This window comes from Crinia signifera, chromosome 19, assembly GCF_055691185.1.
Source record: "Crinia signifera chromosome 19, ASM5569118v1, whole genome shotgun sequence".
Taxonomy (NCBI): Eukaryota; Metazoa; Chordata; class Amphibia; order Anura; family Myobatrachidae; genus Crinia; species Crinia signifera.
The window spans coordinates 30,944,174-30,965,108 of NC_139226.1; the positions used below are offsets into that span (position 1 = coordinate 30,944,174).

The 20,935-nt window shown below is 47.5% G+C and overlaps 1 protein-coding gene across 2 annotated transcripts in view; it reads left to right on the forward strand.

Annotated features, from left to right (window-relative positions):
* Positions 1-13,464, forward strand: part of LOC146042324 (oxysterols receptor LXR-beta-like) — a 33,211-nt gene extending 19,747 nt beyond the window's left edge. For both annotated transcript variants that reach the window (XM_083162298.1, XM_083162297.1), the window contains exons 4-10: positions 2,773-2,934; positions 4,287-4,556; positions 5,133-5,353; positions 7,875-8,054; positions 8,890-8,989; positions 9,712-9,920; positions 10,929-13,464. In XM_083162298.1, the coding sequence (XP_083018424.1) occupies positions 2,773-2,934; positions 4,287-4,556; positions 5,133-5,353; positions 7,875-8,054; positions 8,890-8,989; positions 9,712-9,920; positions 10,929-11,102 (1,316 nt within the window). In that variant the 3' untranslated portion in view covers positions 11,103-13,464. The remainder of the gene's footprint in view (positions 1-2,772; positions 2,935-4,286; positions 4,557-5,132; positions 5,354-7,874; positions 8,055-8,889; positions 8,990-9,711; positions 9,921-10,928) is intronic.
* Positions 13,465-20,935: the final 7,471 nt, after the last annotated feature.

Genomic DNA, 20,935 nt, shown 5'->3' on the forward strand with positions numbered 1-20,935 from the left:
CAGTTCCACTCTCGCCCATTACAGCGGGAAATTCTAAGGAAATGGTCGGGTCATACTCCAACATACGGTCACACCTGATTGTCTTATCCCCGGCAGCTTGGAGTTCCCTATCATGGTGGCTTCTAGATCAGAACCTCATGGAAGGTAGGCCTTTTTGGATTCAAAGGTGGACTCTCCTCACCACGGATGCCAGTCTTCGTGGTTGTGGAGCAGTCACATGTCAGAAATCCTTTCAGGGGCTTTGGACTCCACAGGAATCCTTGCTATCCATCAACATTCTCGAACTGAGGGCTGTCTTACTAGCCCTCCGCCAGGCGGAGCCTTGGCTTCAAGGTCACCCGGTGCAGGTCCAGTCGGACAATGCGACGACGGTGGCTTATATCAACCACCAGGGTGGCACAGAGTCGAGCAGCTATGGCGGAGGCCTCTTGTATCTTCCTGTGGGCGGAGAACAAGATCCCGGCATTATCGGCAATCTTCATCCCGGGCCGCCTCAATTGGGAGGCGGACTTCTTGAGTCGGCAGACTCTGGATGCCGGCGAATGGACCCTCCATCCGAAAGCGTTCCAGATGTTGGTAGACCGGTGGGGCAGACCAGAGGTGGATCTGATGGCATCATGCCACAATCACCAGGTCACCCTGTACGGTTCCAGGTCTCGAGATCCGAACGCTTGCATGGTAGACGCTCTGTCAGCCCAGTTGCCGTTTGCTCTCATGTATGCCTTTCCCCCATTTCCGCTCCTCCGAGTTCTTCGCAAATTGAAGGCTGAAGGGGGCCCGTTGATCTTGGTGGCCCCTCATTGGCCTCGGAGGATTTGGTTCTCAGATCTGCAGGCCCTGTCAGTGGCCCCTCCAATCCGGCTACCTCTGTGGCCGGATCTGCTCTCGCAAGGGCCATGCCTCCATCCCGATCTGCAGCGGTTGTCTTTAACGGGGTAGCTGTTGAGACCGCCTTGTTAAAAGCTAAAGGCTTTAATTCACGGGTGATTTCGACTATGCTCAGAGCTCGTAGGCCTTCTTCGGCTGGTGCTTATCGCATCTGGCGGGCTTACTTTCCTGGTGTAGCTCCCGCCAGTTTAATCCAAAAACCTATAGTTTGTCTCGAATTCTGTCCTTTCTGCAAAAGGGTTTAGAGGCCGGCCTTCGACTGTCCTCACTAAAGGTACAGGTGTCGGCCTTGTCTATTCTATTTCGAAGGAGGCTGGCGTTGTTGCAGGACGTTCGCACTTTCTTGCAGGGGGTTTTGTGAATCCAACCTCCGTTTGTCCCACCGGTTGCTCCATGGGATCTTTCTCTGGTTCTTAAGGCTCTACAGGGCCCCCCTTTTGAACCATTGCGATCAGTGGATCTATCTTGGCTTACATGGAAAACTGTTTTTCTGCTGGCCATTGCTTCGGCCAGGAGGGTTTCAGATTTATCGGCTCTGTCCTGTCAGTCTCCTTTCCTGGTTTTCCACCCTGACAGGGCGGTCCTTCGAACAGTCCCTTCACACCTTCCCAAGGTGGTGTCCAAATTTCACGTTAATCAGGAGATAGTGGTCCCAGCCTTTCGTGGGCCGGAGGCTTCTCCTGAACAGCGATTCCTAGATGTAGTGCGGGCGTTACGTATCTATGTGCGCCGTACTAAAGCACTTAGGAAATCTAACACTCTCTTTGTCCTCTATGGATTTCAGAAAAGAGGTTGTCCTGCTACGAAGCAGACCATTGCCCGGTGGCTAAGGTCTGTCATCAAACAAGCTTATTTGGGTGCCGCCCTTCCGTTTCCGACGGGGTTCCGGGCTCATTCCACGAGATCTGTGGGTGCGTCTTGGGCTGTTAGGGGTGGTGCGACAGCAGAGCAACTTTGCAAGGCGGCGACTTGGTCGTCCCCTCATACTTTCTTACGCTTCTATGCGTTTGATACGTTTACCTCACAAGACTCGGCATTTGGCCGGAGTGTATTGGCTGCGGCCCAGGCGCGCCCCCTCCCATAGGTGGCCGCTTTAGGACATCCCAATGTTATCCCTGGGGCCCCTGACGTCTACCGCAGAAGAAAATGATATTTATGTCTTACCTGTTAAATATCTATCTTCGAGGACGTCAGGGGCCACAGGGATCCCTCCCTGGCGTGCCTGCTTCATGATATTAACATTCAGAGTTACTCCGTTGAGTCAACTTAGTTAAAATTTCCTCTGTTGAGGGTGTTTACACATGTTACAGTTATGGTTTCTCTATTGAGCAACCACACACACACATATATTTGTTGAATGTGTTTCTGTACGGGTTTCTCTTCCTTCTATCTTGTCTCCTGCCTGGCTTGGGAAAAAAAACTGACTAGCCTGGGAGGCGGGGTATAGGAGGTGAGAGCCCAGGGGCTGTCTCTGAGCAGCCAGAAGTTTTTAACCTTTCTGGTGCTGGATTGGTCATGACGTCACTTCTAGACCCCAATGTTATCCCTGGGGCCCCTGACGTCCTCGAAGAAAAATATTTAACAGGTAAGACATAAATATCATTTTTCTAATTTTTGATTTTCAATGGGAAATAGGATTTGTTTCTGTGTAATTAATAGCTGCCCTGTTATTTGTAATTGATTGGCATTGGCCGCTGTATCTGCTGGAGGGAACCGGCGGATGAGCCCCTACTCCAGCTCTGCCACTGTTTGATGTTACTGGCTGGTTGAAACCCCAGTAATACCATCAGAGGTCAATGTTGACTATTCCCTACCCATACAGCGGCTTGGTTAATGCACATATACATTACCAGCGTTATCCGCCTTATTTCTATTCCTGCCCAGACGAAGAGTCTTTCCACTCTGTGGACACTCTGCTGTTGGATTCTGCCAGCTCTGCTAAGGTGCACATAAAGGAGGAGAGGTCGGAGTCTCGGGGAAGTTCATCGCTGCCCAATGAAAATGAAGTCTTGGGAACAGATGGAGAAGGCTCCTCCCACAGCGCTGGTAAGTGTCCATATTTTCTTTGTGCTTTGGCCTCTATCAGTGATGGTGCTCTGGCCTCCAGCTAGATGCCACATGGCCTGCATTTAAAGCTAAACCCCTTTTATTATGGAATGTCCTCTTCATGATATCTAGTATCCGGATCATTTGGGATGTGATAATGCAGCATTTTGGCAGGCCATAGACAGGGTTGTGTCCATTTAGCAATAAGCTCTGTGATTGGTTGCTTCTCTTCCATTGCCAAGCAACCGAGAAGGGTTACCGAAGCCCGGTTTATTTCCTCTAAAGGGGCCTACACAGCGACTTTGAGCTGAAAGCGGCCACCGCCGCTCATCTGCGCTCATTAAGCGATGGGGTGGACAGCTTTCCATAGCGTCCACCCCGGGGAAAATCACTAAAACGGGTAAAATGAGCTGAGGGATTTTCAGCCCAGCGATTTATTTTTTTTTAATTTTTTTTTTTTTTTTTCATTATCCCTGTCCATACACACTGGGCAAAGATGCCCAGTGTGTATGGGCATAACTCACATTCTCTACTCCCTTCACTGGCTGTCCATAGGATGGTGCATCATTTTTAAGATCAACTTACTGAGTTTTAAAGCCCTACATGACCCACCTGATTACTGCGATCTGTAGATGAAGGACTTTTAGCAGTACCTAGGATCTCTGGTAATTCATCTGGGGGTCCAGCTTCCCCGCACAGTTCGAGAGGCCCCAACTCTAGAATGCTTCATAAACAGAATCCAGACTTTCCTGTTTACTCAAGCATTTCCTTCATTCTCTGAAAAGCTTTTCTGTACTTCATTGGTTCTGTACTGTATTACATTCATTCCATCTGTTAAGCGCCTTGAGTCCTATTATTATTCACAGGGCTGTTCAATAGCCTATCAGTCCCTAACCCAGCTGTCATGCGGGTGCACCTGTGCTGTGTGTAGCCCTGTAGGATTCCTAGTGAAGAGGTTTTAGCTCTGAGTAATGCTTACACAAGTTTCTTGATTTACGTGGCCACTAGGTGGAGCTGTTCACAGCTTAGCAGCAAGTTTTATCTAAAACAGCCGATGCTCTGGATATACCGGCTCAGGGGGAATGCAACGCAGCACGGATTTTGCCTGTGATTTTGCCGCTTTCAAAGCAGCGATATTACTGTATTTCCATTAGGTTGGTTTTTGAATCTCTCAAAAAATGGCACTTTATATATTTTGCTGAAAATCATCTACAAACCCCAGTCCCTATTACTTTTCCCCCAAAGAGAGCCATAAATCGGCAACTCCTTTATGATAGTCTTTAGGGGATGTGCATGTGTCTTGTTTGCAGTCTGTGTGTTTTAAAACAAATGTTTTTTTTATCCACAATTAGCGGAGGAGCCGGAGCGTAAAAGGAAGAAGGGTCCTGCCCCAAAGATGCTGGGTAACGAAGTGTGCAGCGTGTGCGGAGACAAGGCGTCGGGCTTCCATTACAACGTGCTGAGCTGCGAGGGCTGCAAAGGCTTCTTCAGGCGCAGCGTCATCAAGAAGCCCAAGTATACCTGCAAGAACAGCGGCAAGTGCCAGATGGACATGTACATGCGCCGGAAGTGCCAGGAGTGCCGGCTTCGGAAGTGCAGAGAGGCCGGCATGCGGGAACAGTGTGAGTGGGCGGAGACTTTGGGGGAGGTGTAGTTGGCCAGAGCAACCAATCGGCTTGTGCCTGTTATTTTAGACTTGATAAATTGTAGCTGTTTGAAGGCAGTTGGTTGCTATCGGTGATTTCACTTGTTCCCTTCAGCTTAGATGGGATGTATACTCACATTCGCAATAGATAGCAAGCAGGCTGCCACGCCCCCAGGTGTATCTGATTCACAGTCAGGCCCTTACTGTGCAGCCATGTGATTCCCTGTCTGTAAAATGATTGGATGTGTTTGCACAGGAACGTGGCGTTTTTTCCGGCACACCTCCCTTTTGCCCCATTATTCTAATATCTTATTGTGCTGTTACTTTATAGAAATTATTACAGTGGGACGGAAAGTGAAATAAGATAAAACATTATTTTGGTAGACGGACAAAATATATAAAGAGAACTTTGCTTAATTCCCATAATCCATTATCCGCACTCATATCCAACACCCCCACACTGGTCTTCCAGTTCTGCTTCATCACAATTGTCCTGGGGTAATCCCACAAGTGGAAGCTGCCGACTGTGACCCTGCCGTGTCCTGTGTTTCAGGCGTTCTGTCCGAAGTACAGATCCGGAGCAAAAAGATAAAGAAGCAGCAACAAGAGGATGATGTGGTCCAGTCCTCTGCGGTCCTAGTGCCCCCCAGCCCGTGCATGCTGACTCAGGATATTGTCCAGCTCACAGCCCAGCAGGAAGAGATGATCCAGCAGCTGGTCTCCGCACAGCAGCAGTGTAACAAGAGGTCCTTCAGCGATCAGCCCAAAGTAACGGTATGACACCTAGGGTGCCGGATGGGGTCCCAACATTAACCCGACGTCGGGGTCCCGACGGCCACCGGCTATTCTCCCTCGTGGGGTCCATGACCCCCCATAGAGGGAGAATAGAATAGGTGGTGAGTGTAGCAAGCCACTTTGCCCCCCCCCCCCCCCCCCCCACTGTCTGAGTCCGGGCAGTCGGGATCCCGTACCACACCCTGACACCTAGCGAGGGAGAGCTTCAGACCTACAGAGGGCAGTAATCAATGACCAAGTTCTCCGTGCATGGAGAGCGTTTTATTTCGCTCTCCATGCACTCTCCGTGTTCCGGAGGGCTCGCTGCCACTCCTGCTCCCTCTATTCAATGTGGTTAAGACTCGCCGCCACTCGCGGCGAGTCTTAACCCCTGCAGCGGACGAGTGTCCGCGGCAGGGAGCTTTCAGGGAGCCGGGGGATGGAGCAGCCAGAGAGATTATAGTCTCCCTGGCTGCTCCAGAGGAATGTAGAGATGAGGGGGGCTCTCCGAGACCCAGGCAGCACAGGCTGCCCCCCCCCTATAGCCAGCGGGGGACCCAGTATTCACTGCACCCGATCGTGCATATTAACGATCGGGTGCAGTGAATATATGAATATGTAATGAGCGGCTCGAGCGCTCCGGCCCCCTGCTGGCTGCACTGTGTAAAAAAAAAAAAAAAAAAAAAAATATTTTTTTTTTTTAAAATTAAATATATATTCATGTGCTATAAGCACATGAATAAAAATAACATGCCCCTTCACAGAAAAAAAACCTGATTTTTTGACACCAAAATTAAAAAAAAAAAAACCTTTTAGTTTAAAAGTTCATATTCCTGCTCCCCATCAAAAGATGGAGAATTGCTACACGGAGAAAATCACTTAGAAAGACGGAGAACATTTCACATTGAATAGGGTTGCTCGCTTTTGGAGAGCAAAATGTTCCGTCCAAGGCGAACAAAGCACAAGTTCTCCACAAATACTGCCCAGAGACTCATCACGGGCTCTGCAATATAAAACGGAATCCTTTGATATAACTGAGGGTTACAAAGCTCCACATGTAACTTCTCTTAGTGTACATGATTGAACGGACGGGGGGGAGGGGGTGGCTCTGGATTTGGTCTCCTTTCTGTGAAACACATTTTATCTATTTGTATTAATGCAAGGAGAGAAATGTTGGGTCGTTTTGTATAGAATAATATACTTCCTCATGGTACAGAAACGTTGAATTAGGGATGATGATGGAAGATCTTCCATCCGAAGCTGCTATTTTGTATGATGTCATCTGTGCTCATTTCCTGCCCTTTTGATGCGTACAATCTACCAGTGACCCTTCACAATCAGGTGATGTAACATAAAGCTATGGTACATAGCATGCAGAGTGCAATGACGGGACAGTAGGACCGCAGCACAAATACAGAGGGGAAGCGGTTATTAGGTTGATTATCTAGGTCGGAAGACAGAAGGTCGACTACTATTGGTCGATAGTGAAAAAAAGTTTGAGATGCATTAGGTCAACATTAGTTTTTTGCATTTTTTTTTTTTCCAAAAAAAGGACTAATGCTACCGTCCCAGCCGACGTGGAGGGGGAATATAATGTTGTGCCAAGCGCAGCCTGGCACCATGCATGGCGAGCCATGCGAGGGGACGCGGAACACTTATATGGTGTACATGTCGGCATAGACAACAAAAAGGGAAAAACTCATGTCGATCATCTGCTTCTGTCGACCGTTTGACCATGGGGACTCAAAGCATGTCGACATTTTTGTGTGTTGCCGTTTTGCCTGTCGACCAATTGTAGTCGACCTATTGGCGTTAATGTGTCGACCCTATGACCCATCATTTAGTAAAATTGTCTATACAGCAGTAAGAGCCGGAGACCAGAGTAATTACTGGGGGAAGATGTATGAAGCGGTAATAAGGGAGGAGAAGTGATAAAGTGCCTGGTACTTTATCACCGGCCAATCAGCTCCTGACTGTTAAGTTACAGGCTGGGTTTAAAAAAGGACAGGTAGGAGCTGATTGGCCGGCACTTTATCACTTCTCCTCCCTTATCACTGCTTCATACATCTACCCCTGAGTCTAATATAAAATGCAACAATTTTGCTGTACTCTTAAGGGGCATACACACGTAGAGATTTGTGCTAAGCAAATTATCTGGTGTCAATATCTCCCATGGAGAGCACATACACATGCAGAGATTTGTGCTAAGCTATTTTGTTTAAGCAAAAAAAAAAAGCCGGGTAGTGGATCAGAATGAGAGATTGCGATCAGTATCTCTCATTCTGTACACACAGAGAGATTTGCAATCACTTCCTAGGCAATCTGACTAGATTTTGGCTGCATGCACTGAGTTGGTTAGCAAGAGATATTTAATCTCTTGGAGCATACACACTGAGAGATCTTTGCTTACTTTCTAAGCAATCTAGTCAGATTGCTTAGAACATAGCACAAATTTGCTCCGTGTGTATGCCCCTTTAGGGCTTACTAGGGATCTGTTACAGCCTGCGTGCTTCCTTTTCAGCCATGGCCCCTCACTAGCGACCCCAACAGCAGAGAAGCTCGCCAACAACGCTTCGCTCACTTCACAGAGCTCGCCATCATCTCCGTGCAGGAGATTGTGGATTTTGCCAAACAAGTACCAGGTTTTATGGAGCTGTCGCGGGAGGATCAGATCGCACTTCTGAAGGCTTCCACCATTGAGGTAACCCGCTTAGGGCAGGAATGGCCATATTGGAATATATATATTTATATACAGTGCGCAGCATATTCCGTTTTACAATTGGGAACAACACTGATAAAACAAACTGGGTAGAAACAAACTGACATAAAGGAGAATCTTACAACCCATATATGTCTATCACACATGCAGCTGGCATTGTAAAATCTACGTTATTGCCTCATTGCTTGTCACAGCTGGCCCAAACATCGATGCTGTGCCCTCTTCCCCCTACAATCCTGCTTACACTGCCCCATCAGTGTACACCTGTACTTTAATCTTCCCTCTTGTATATGCTTACAATTTGTTGCCGCTGGTTACGTCTGCACTGTGCCCATGAGGAGTGTACAATTCAACTCCGTCCATTAAATTTGAACCTTTGCAGGGCTCTGAGATTTTGACTCGGTATATAGAATAAGATATAATAATTATAAATAATAAAAATAAATCCAACAGCTAGAAAGGGAGGTTAGTTGTGTGTGAATCTATTACGAGACGAGGCACTTTATAGTGTATTGTACAGTGACCCTGATCAACCAGATTGACCAGTCAGCCAGATGGCACTTTTGGTGGTTGCGTCTGGGGGGCAATGGCATTGCCTCATGCCATGTGGGATTAGCAATAGAAAGTAGCTGGAGGGTGGTATAATTTGCATATGTTGCTATGGGTGCCTTCATGCCGTTTACACGGCTGTATATACACATGCACGAATGGTAGGAACACTGTGAACCGGATTATAATCCCTTCTGTTAGTGTGTAGTAGTATTGATCACTGTAATATATCAGACACTAGATGGCGCTCTATTCCTTACACTGACAGATAATGCTGCTGGAGACAGCAAGGCGCTACAACCACGACACTGAATGTATAACCTTCCTGAAAGACTTTACCTACAGCAAGGATGACTTCCACCGGGCAGGTGAGTACAAAGTCATCTGCAGGGCACTGTTATATCCTGTTATAAACCATGCTGCACTGCAGGTGTGGTAGATGTAACAGGTGCAGAGAGATTAGATTTGGTGAGCTCTTTTGTTTCTGTGCAGGGTGAATACTGGCTGCTTTATTTTTACACTGCAATTTAGATTTCCGTTTTAACACTTCCCATCCAAATCTAACTATCTCTGCACCGGTTATATCTGCCCCGCCTGCAGTGCAGCATGGTTTTGTACATTTTAAGAATAATTTTCCCTGCCTGAATCTGAATTAGACCCTTTTATCACAAACACTTGTGCAGATCTGTGATCTTGCTTGCTTAGCGCTCAATCTAGTACAGGCATGTCCAACCTGCGGCCCTCCAGCTGTTGTTAAACTACACATCCCAGCATGCCTTGCAATAGTTTAACATTCCCTAATAGCAAAACTGTTGCAAGGCATGATGGGACTTATAGTTTCACAGCAGCAGGAGGGCCAAGGTTGGACATGTCTGATCTACTAGCTGGTTCACTAAGGTTAAGGTGCCATTTGATAGTTTGGGCCTTTTAAATCCGCACCTACTCTGTTGCATAAGATCTACCTTTGGGGGCAACGTTTCCCCTTCATTGTGTTCTCCAAAGCCCTTCTAGTAGCCGCTGTCTGTGAGCGACTGCAGAGCTATTGTACTATCAGGCGGCTCAGTGACTCTGGTGTATTCTCTATCCCCAGGATTACAAGTAGAGTTCATAAACCCCATCTTTGAGTTCTCCCGTGGAATGAGGCAGATGCAGCTGGACGACGCCGAATACGCCCTCCTCATAGCGATAAACATCTTCTCCGCTGACCGACCAAACGTGCAGAACCACCAGCTCGTGGAGAACCTCCAGCTGCCGTATGTGGAAGCGCTGCACTCCTACACCCGTATCAAGAGACCTCAGGTACTTTAGACAGTCGCCCAAAAGTGTAGATAAACTTCATAGCGATCATGGTGCGGCAAGTGTTCAACATCTGTCTCCAGCAAGTAAGGGTACTTGGCGGTAGATGGCTGAAGTTACATACCCCTGCAGTGGGACTTTCCTTCACACAGATGTAGATTTGGGGAAGTTCTTGTAAGTTACATTTTAGAGAGATTTCGATTGATAAGAGTGATCGATTTACTAATGTAGGCGCATTACTTCCTCCTGTCCTACAGGTGGCAGCATTGCCTTGAGAGTATGCTTGCAGAGGGACTGCCGTAGTTGGCAAACTTAAGAAATCTCAGAGTTCTAATAAACTTGCGCTTACAGCCGTTTTATTGATAAATCTCATTTAACACTCAACATACCACATATTATAAGGGGGAATGGATTAGGACGTGCAGTAATCATCTCTAATGCGATCTTGTGCCGCAAAAGGTCACTAATATTGTTTCAGGCTGCAGAACAAATAGTCCAGGCGCAGCATCCAATTGCACTACAACAGGATAACTTACAGCTCCTCATAGATAGCCTGCAGGGGGGGGGCGCATTTGGTACGCACAATACCGGGATATGGTCACTAGGTCGACAATGGGAAGGTTGACAGGAGTTTTTTGCCTATTTGTGCCGACAGGCGGTATTTCATATCCTACCATCCACAATGGCATGGTGGGAGACTATAATAGTGTGCCAAGTGCAGCGGTACACTTAGGTGGTGTACATGACGACATTCAGGATAAGAATAAAACTTAAAAAATTTATGTTGACTGTTGACCTTCCCATTGTCGACTTGATGCTTGTCTGTCTTCCGACCCTGTTAACCTTAGCCATGTCAACCTATGCAATGTCGACCTTCAGTGGTCGACCCAGTGTATATCGAGCTTCATTGAGTCAACCCTATGACCCATCCCCCCCCCAATAACCTTGGTATAACTATAAGGCAGGTGTGGCTCATCCGTGTCAAATAATGGTTATGTGTCTCTCCCGCAGGATCACCTGATGTTCCCTCGCATGTTAATGAAGCTGGTCAGCCTACGGACACTTAGCAGCGTGCACTCGGAGCAGGTGTTTGCCCTCCGCCTTCAGGACAAGAAACTGCCACCATTATTGTCTGAGATCTGGGATGTGGATGACATTGAAAACGTGGACTTGAGACCTATCTAGCTCCCGATGTGCTCAGGGATGATGTAGGCACGCAGATCAGTTTTCTGACATCGGTGATACTCTCTAGGGGGGAGATAGGCCTGGTTTTCAGCATAACCTGAAGAAGGCTTCTTTCCCCGGATGTCCAAACTCAGTCAGAAGATCTGGTGGAGACTTGTCAACCGCTTTACAGTGACTCGTCCGTGGCTAGCAGCCACCGGTGGAAAGGGAGGTCTCCTTTTTCTGAGGCTCTAACAATACCGTTTTAAGGCACTGGTTGACTTTCGATGAACTTCAGTTTGATGGAGGAGAGTCATGGCTTGTAAGCAGGGTTGTTTTACCCCCAGGTGATCACTTTTATAAAGTAAGGCCCAACGCTAGGCTTTAGAATAATTCTTCAGTCCTGAGAATACGGCGGTGACTTCAGCGCAAGTCATGTGGTAGATGTAATATGTACAGAGATGCTTTAGGTGTAGCTGCGTGAGGCCATGCCTCACTAACCCTGCTGATGTGTAAGTAAAATAGTATTTTCTAATACAGGGAATGTGGGCGGGGGGTAACTGTTGTGTCATGCGGCCGGCTGCCTCTCCAGGTAGGTGACCTACTGAGTCAGGTGTCACAGTCTTCAGTTTTCCAAAGCTTCTTCCACCAATGAGGAACGTAGCCCACGCACCTTGAATCGCAATAGTGCATGTGTTACTTGCACCAATGACGTCTTACCTTTTCCCGTCTCCTTCCTCGATCTCGCTAGGTTCTTCCTTTCCCCACCTCCTTCTTACATATGCACTTACAACAGGTTTCTTATTGCTAAGAATGGCTGAGATATTCCCTTTGGCACTTGAATTGCTTTGGCCTACAGTGGTTCTAGGATCGGGAATAAATCCTAGAACTATGGGCGGTGCGACGGAACAGGCCAGTTTGGGTAATGTGTATTTTTGCCCGTGTGAAATAGGGAAATACATATTCATACCCATTGTCCTAGGCCCCACATATTACTTACGCTATAAATATTGACAATCACTAATCGACACCGCTTTTGTTGCGTAGTTCTGCGAAAGTATCATGTTTGGGGGATTTAAGTTGGTCATGGTGCTCAACCTTTTCCAGTTAAATGTCCACATGAACCGATCGTCTTCCTGAGGTCATCATTATTTGGTTATAAGGATCGCTGAAAGGTTTGCGTGGAACCTGGTGAGATAGATACAAGGACCTTTACCAGGAGAGAACACGAAAGGGATCCTATGTGCTTAATCCTAATACAGCAATGCTAGCTCCTCCTACAGATCTGTGTTCACAATAATTATCCCATTAGGATAAAGTCAATTTATTATACACAAGGTATTATTTGTATATTCCACAGACCGTGCAGAGTTATACTTATCCAGGATCAGTGACTTACAGTAGGTCCTGAGTAGAAATTGGCTTCAAAGATAAACTCCGCCAAAACATAAGGTTTAGATTTATTCAAAGTTCTATTAAATTGAAAAGGATTCCCAAATTAATCACCACAGGGTCTCACTAAGGATCCCGCAGTTATCTGGGATATTATTCAATGTAAGTTAAAAAAATATATATATACTGCTGGAATGTCCATGGTGGGAGGGGCTTCGACAACCGGTGCTGTGTGTTAAATACCAGGGGAGAGGTGTTTGTCCTCTGATATTTGGCAGAGATTATATACTTGGCAGTGCAATGTCAAGGAAATGTAATATATAAATTTGCTCCCAGCACTTCTTCAGAGTGGAGACAGATATAGTGACCCATAGTTTATATAGTATAATAATATTATAGCACAGGGCTCTCTAGTTCCTGATTACTGGTTTGGAAACTCCGGATGGCTTTGACATGTTTGTTTTTTTGTTTTTTTTTTAAATAAAAAATAATTTTGGGTCTTTAGCACTTATTTTCCTGATTTATTCATTCAAATCAGTTTTTCAGTGATGCCTTACCTGGTTAAAGGCAGATGTTTAATCCGCCCCTTTTATTACATAGATTTCCAGCACCGTTTTTGTGGCATGTTTGAGAACACGGGACAGGGGCGGTATGTCCGTATCCTGTGTGCTTTCAGCTCCTGGCTCTATTCAGATCAGAGAATCGGGCTAATTCTCCCATGTAGAGGACGACTTAGCCACAGAATGATCTGTAATCGGCAATGACTGTGACACAATAAGTGTCCATATTTCTGGGGTCTTAGCCCCGTGCCTCGTTCAGGAACCCGCACCATGCGGGCGCAGTCTCAAGCTCAATGTGTGACCAGAAAGACCGATCGTGGTGAAATTATTATAATGTAAGCTTTTTCAGTGACCCTTAAAGCAGTCATGTAATTGCCCGTGCATCCCAAATTGTAGCAATGATCTTTATAAATGGAAGATTTAAGCTTTAATCTGCTTGTTCAGTTTCTTTTTTGGGGAGGTTCAGGGTAACGGTCATCCCAACCTGTAATACGTAGATGGATACATTGGATTAGTTCTCATTTGTTTCACCTCTTTCTGTTTGGTGTAAAAAAATCCTTGCAAAAATTTGTTGCCAGGGTGGGTTGTCCAGGGAAATGTTCTACGGTTACAATGATGGCTAACCTTGACACTCCAGCTGTTGTTGAACTACACACCCCAGCATGCCCTGCATCAGTTTTAGAATGGCCAAACAAAACTGTAGCGCAGGGCATGCTGGGATGTGTAGTTCAACAACAGCTGGAGTGTCAAGGTTAGCCATCACGGGTTTAGAAAGAACCTATACTTGGATCACTAAAAGTTGGGACTGTGAAATGGTCCCTACATTTCTAAAAGGGTTCTGCGAGGCTGTCACTTTTCCCAAGCCCTAGAATGTGAAGCCGCATACTGTTATTAGACATAGAGCCAGATGTACTAAGCTTGAAAAGTGATAAAATGAAGAGTTATAAACAGACAGCCAATCAGCTCCTTACTGCCATGTCATAGGCTGGGTTTGAAACATGAGAGGAGCTGATTGGTTGGTGGTTTATTACCCTCCATGTTATCACTTTTCTAGGCTAAGTACATCTCGCCCATACTGTTGTTGTTTGTATTGGGTATTATATCCCAGCAGTTGGGATCTCAACAGTCAGAATACCAACAGTGGGACAGCGACCCTCAGAATCTCCTGGGAGATTGCAGTATTTGTTTTATCCTAACCCAAAGCTCCCTCATCCATAGCCTAACTAACCCTTCCCCCTAGTACCTGGCAGCCTTACCCCAAGGCCAGTACTTGGCTCTGGGATCCATCGGGAATCTGGCAGCATCCTATGATATTGGTGTGGGTGGGACAGGAAACTTCTACAGAGTTTATTGACTGTTATTAGGGAACAAAGGGGCGGGGAAATGGACGGTTGGTTGGCTTGTTCATTTGGGTGTGGTATAGGGTTCCTACAGTCGGGATCCTGACAGTCACTAGCCCAACGTCGGGATCCTGACTGGCCAGACTCAGACAGCATGGCGAGCGCAACAAAGCCCCTTGCGGGCTCGTTGCGCTCGCCACGCTGCGGGCACGGGGGAGAATAGCCAGTGGCCATCAGTGAGCGCTGACTGATGTCTGCCGGCTGCAGCTCTGTGGGCTTCTGTCAGAGGACGTCTCCATGTGCTCTATACAATGTACCTGACCATACTGAGCACTGACTGACGTCTGCCGGCTGCAGCTCTGTGGGCTTCTGTCAGAGGACGTCTCCATGTGCTCTATACAATGTACCTGACCATACTGAGCGCTGACTGACGTCTGCAGCTCTGTGGGCTTCTGTCAGAGGATGGCTCCATGTGTTCTATACAATGTACCTGACCATACTGAGCGCTGACTGACGTCTGCTGGCTGCAGCTCTGTGGGCTTCTGTCAGATGACATCTCCATGTGCTCTATACAATGTACCTGACCATACTGAGCGCTGACTGACGTCTGCAGCTCTGTGGGCTTCTGTCAGAGGACGTCTCCATGTGCTCTATACAATGTAGCTGACCATACTGAGCGCTGACTGATGTCTGCCGGCTGCAGCTCTGTGGGCTTCTGTCAGATGACATCTCCATGTGCTCTATACAATGTAGCTGACCATACTGAGCGCTGACTGACGTCTGCTGGCTGCAGCTCTGTGGGCTTCTGTCAGAGGACGTCTCCATGTGCTCTATACAATGTAGCTGACCATACTGAGCGCTGACTGACGTCTGCTGGCTGCAGCTGTGTGGGCTTCTGTCAGAGGACGTCTCCATGTGCTCTATACAATGTACCTGACCATACTGAGCGCTGACTGACGTCTGCAGCTCTGTGGGCTTCTGTCAGAGGATGGCTCCATGTGTTCTATACAATGTACCTGACCATACTGAGCGCTGACTGACGTCTGCTGGCTGCAGCTCTGTGGGCTTCTGTCAGAGGACGTCTCCATGTGCTCTATACAATGTACCTGACCATACTGAGCGCTGACTGACGTCTGCAGCTCTGTGGGCTTCTGTCAGAGGATGGCTCCATGTGTTCTATACAATGTACCTGACCATACTGAGCGCTGACTGACGTCTGCTGGCTGCAGCTCTGTGGGCTTCTGTCAGATGACATCTCCATGTGCTCTATACAATGTACCTGACCATACTGAGCGCTGACTGACGTCTGCAGCTCTGTGGGCTTCTGTCAGAGGACGTCTCCATGTGCTCTATACAATGAACCTGATTATACTGAGCGCTGACTGACGTCTGCTGGCTGCAGCTCTGTGGGCTTCTGTCAGAGGACGTCTCCATGTGCTCTATACAATGTAGCTGACCATACTGAGCACTGACTGACGTCTGCAGCTCTGTGGGCTTCTGTCAGAGGACGTCTCCATGTGTTCTATACAATGTACCTGACCATACTGAGCACTGACTGACGTCTGCTGGCTGCAGCTCTGTGGGCTTCTGTCAGATGACGTCTCCATGTGCTCTATACTATGTACCTGATTATACTGAGCGCTGACTGAAGCCCATATGTTGTACTATGTACATAAAGCACCCATAGGAGTGTGTTTGCCTAGATTCCAATATTCTACTTGTGTATATTTATAGCTGTACTGGATCTGTGAATGTGTTTTATTTGACACATTTCTTTAATGTATAGTACAGATAAATGTATGCATAAAATCTATATTGAATAAAATATTTCCTCAGAATCCGCGGCAGTCATTGCGTTTGGGCAACTTCTCGCACTTTCACTGCTTCATACATCTACCCCCCTCTATGAGAACTTGTGTAGTCAGTAGTAGCCTGCGTCCATAAGCTGCTGTACCATTAGGGGTGAATCCATTTATTGTCAAACAACTGTTTACTCTTTTTAAATCATAATGACAACAGAAACTGCCCAAATTACCCCGATCAAAAGTTTACATACCGTGGAGATTTTGGCCTAATAACATGCACACACGTTGACACAAATGGGTTTGAATGGTTACTAAAGGTAACCATCCTCACCTGTGATCTGTTTGCTTGTAATCAGTGTGTGTGTATAACAGGTCAGTGAGTTTCTGGTCCACTGAAAGACCCTTGCATCTTTAATCCAGTGCTGCACTGACGTGTCTGGAGTCATGGGTAAAGCAAAATAATTGTCAAAGGATCTGCGGTAAAAGGTAATTGAACTGTATAAAACAGGAAAGGGATATAATAAGATATCTAAGAAATTGAGAATGCCAATCAGCAGTGTTCAAACTCTAATTAAGAAGTGGGAAATGAGAGATTCTGTGGAAACCAAATTCCGTTCAGGTCGACCAACCAAAATTTCAGCCACAACTGCCAGGAAAATTGTTTCGGGATGCAAAGAAAAATCCACAAATAACTTCAGCTGAAATACAGGACTCTCTGAAAAAAAAGTGGTGTGGTTGTTTCAAGATGCACAATAAGGAGGCATTTTAAGAAAAATGAGCTGCATGGTGGAGTCACCAGAAGAAAGCCGTTACTACTCAAATGGCACAAAGCATCCAGCTTACAATACTCCAAACAGCCTCAAAACTTCTGGAACAAAGTCATTTGGAGGGATGAGACCAAAATTTTTAAACTTTTTGGCCACAACCATAAACATTACATTTGGAGAGGAGTCAACAAGGCCTATGATGAAAGGTACATCATTCCTACTGTGAAACACGGAGGTGGATCGCTGATATTTTGGGGATGTGTGAGCTACAAAGGCACTGGAAACTTGGTCCAAATGGATGGTAAGATGAAGGCAGCATGTTATCAGACTATAGTGGAGGAAAATTTGCACTCATCAGCCCGGAAGCTGCGCATTGGATGTTCCAACATGATAATGATCCTAAACACAAGGTCAAGCCGACCTGTCATTGGCTACAGCAGAATAAATTGAAGGTTCTGGAGTGACCATCTCAGTCTCCTGACCTCAATATCAATTTATTAAACAGCCAGCCAATCAGCTCCTACCTGACATTTCTCAAACACAGTCTGTGACATGACAGGTAGGAGCTGATTGGCTGGTGGTTTATCACTTCATTTTATCACTTTTGAAGCTTAGTGCATCTGGCCCAATGTCTGAATTAGGCCCAATGCCCTGGAAGTAGCAGGAACAAATCCAGAACTGAAACCTCAAGTGTGCCGTTACTGAGTCTGACTGACCCTTACGCAGGGCTGTGAGGAGGAATCCGGGGGGATATTGCCCCTAGATTCTGCTGTAGGGCCAGAGTACGAACCTTACACCCCTATGTCTGGGGGAACCGGCTGTCTCCTCCCCCTGTGCAGTGTGTGACATATTACGGTGCAGTCTATGTAAATGATCTGATGCTGCGTCCAAGTATTATGCTATGCTCACTCCTGGGTGGAGTCACCCCTACATGAGTAAAGGGAGCCACCCTGGAGTGAGTATAACTTATATGTTAAAACAATAACAACTATATGCAGTATATTAGTATCACAGGTTTAATAACAATTATTAGAATGCTTCACTAATAAATGTTTGCTGCTCCCAAGGTGACACTGTAATCAATATAGAGAAATTCAATCAATTAAGAGAGCGCACTATATCAATTACATTGTTAAGATTTAATATTTAAATACAATAAAATGACATATTCAACATAAATAAAACAAATATGTATTGGTAAGTATCTTGTATTTATCCTTGTACAAACTCTACTGACAATGTCCAAGAATAGTAAACACAAGCGGTGTACTCCACCTCTCTGATTAAATGGAAATATATATGTCCATCTCTTATATATTTAGCCAGACCTGTCACTCATCCCCTGTGTGTATAACGTTCCCGCCCAGCGTTCTACACAAACCCGCCCCCCTAGGGAAAAGACACTCATCCCCTGTGTGTATAACGTTCCCGCCCAGCGTTCTACACAAACCCGCCCCCCTAGGGAAAAGACACTCATCCCCTGTGTGAATAACGTTCCCCCCCAACGTTCTACACAAACCCGCCCCCCCCCCCCCCCCCCGTAGGGAAAAGACCAGTGTGATACCACCACCCCCTTGACATCACCTCCCCCCGCCCAGCCAGGGCTACAGTTCACACCCACCATCCACCATTACTCCACAGCCACCAGGTGACACACACACACTCCCGTGATTCACGGACCCCCACAACCCCCTCCCGCGATTTGCGGACCCCCCCCCCCCCTGCAATTCCTTGACCCACGCGGTCCCCCGTCCCGCAATTTGTGGACCCACCCGCCCCCTTCCTGCAATTTCCCCCTCTCAGCGGGCTCCCGCGACCCCCTGTACCACCTCAAGAAAGTGCCGCCCCTAGGTGGGAAATCCGTCCCTGGCAGAAGCCAGAAGTGTCCCCACGGTCCTCTGCACCAGCGCCACAACTTTTATCTATGTCTTGCCCCACATACCACTATTATACAGCCTCCTGCTCTCATGCACCCTCACTCCCTCCCAGTGGGAGGAGACGCTTACCCACTGCCGGGAGCTGCATACTGTCCACCACCCTCCTCCAATTCTAGGGATGCCCATCGACCATCAAAGATTTCAAATCATCGATGGTTTATGGCCGATGTTGAATACTTTTGCCATCGATGTGGGAGGACCAGATGGTTTCCCTGTATTGATGGGAAAGGAGAACCGAAGACACCCGGAAGTCCCGCCACCGAGTTTTGATTGACCCATGGCCTATTCAGTCAGATATGATGGATGACCATCGATAGCTACAACAATCGATGGTTATCCAAGTAATATTTTACTATTATCGATGGCAGGGTGCAAAATCAACCTCAATCCCAACCATTGATGGCGTCTGCACCAATGTCAATCCCTACTCTGCAACAGCCAAAAACCTTTACTACCCCTCATGCCCACACAACCCTATCACGGCCCTGCCTCCTGTTCTCCGGCCCCGTAACTTCCGCCAGTGGGGACCCGCTCACCCTGTGTTGCCCACATTCCCCTATCATGCTTTACCACCCAGCCTCCTGCTCTCATGCACCCTATCTCTTACCCAGTAGGAGGGTGGGAGTGACACTGACTCAGGGGCACCGTCCTGTACTCCTGCGCTGGCATGCTGGATGCTCACCCACAGGCTGGAGCTGCACAGTATCCCCCACCCTCCTCTGCACCAGCGCAAAAGCTTTAGTCCCCCTCATACCCACACACCCCTATCACTATCCAGCTTCCTGCTCTCCTAACCCGTAATTTCCACCACTGGGGAGTCGCTGACGCTGTGTTGCTCACATACCCCTATCATGCCTCATAGCGGATTCAGTATGAAATCCCGGCGGTCGGGATCCCGGCGTTCAAAATCCCGACCGCCGAAATCCCGACAAGGGGGGGGACGTGGATCGCCCCCCCTTGCGGGCTTGCTGCTCGCCACGCAGCGGGCCCGGTGCCTCGCTATGCTCGCCACGCTAATTTATTCTCCCTCCAGGGGTGTCGTGGACACCCACGGAGGGAGAAAGTGTCGGGATTTCGGCGGTCGGGATTCTGAACGCCGGGATCCCGACCGCCGGGATTTTAACTGCATCCCCTCATAGCCCAGCCTCCTGCTCTGATGCACCCTAACTCCCACCCAGTAGGAGGAGACACTGACTCAGGGCCACCGTCCTGTGCTGCCACGCTGGACCCTCACCCACTGGCAGAAGCTGCACAGTATCTCCCACCCTCCTCTTTAGTCCCCCTTATGCTCACACACCCCTATCACTACCCAGCCTCCTGTTTTCCTGTGTCGTGACCTCCGCCAGTGGGGAGCCGCTGACTCTAAAACACCCTACTATACTATTGCACACACACACACACCTAAACAACACGCACACTGCCCCCCCACACCCACAAATGTCACTGTACCCTCCACACTATCAATGTACATCTTACTCTTTAATTAAACAAAACAATACACACCCCCTTCCACATCATATGCTCTCTATTTAACACATTTCACCTATAACTCAAGTTGCAATACAGGCCATCTTACATACAATTCTAACCATATGTCTCACAATACAAACGTTCGCAAATTAAGGGGGCGCAGCCCTTACGCCGTGTGAAGAGCGCCCATAGGGCGAGATGAATCACCTAGTATCCAATATATAGTGGTGTATCTTTTCTTAATGTGTTGATTAGTTATAAGCCATTTATGCACACGTAGTATTACTAACAATCCTTAGACTGAGACCCTGTATGTGGCGCAGAGATGGCTTGTGAGGCCTTACGCTGCGCTGCCATGAGTATCAGGTTTTGCATGTTGTTTGGTCTGCCAATGTCACTATGGGGGGGGGGAGGGGGCAGAGCCAACTGCTGGGGGGTGGGGTGACCCCGAATGAACACTGGTAGGCTGCTGTAGTTAGGGGAAAAAAACCCTGTCTACAGCAGCAGCACAGCAAATGCTGATGGGACTATTTGATGAGGGGCCTGGAGCTGCAGCTCCATCCGCCCCATTGTTAATCTGGCC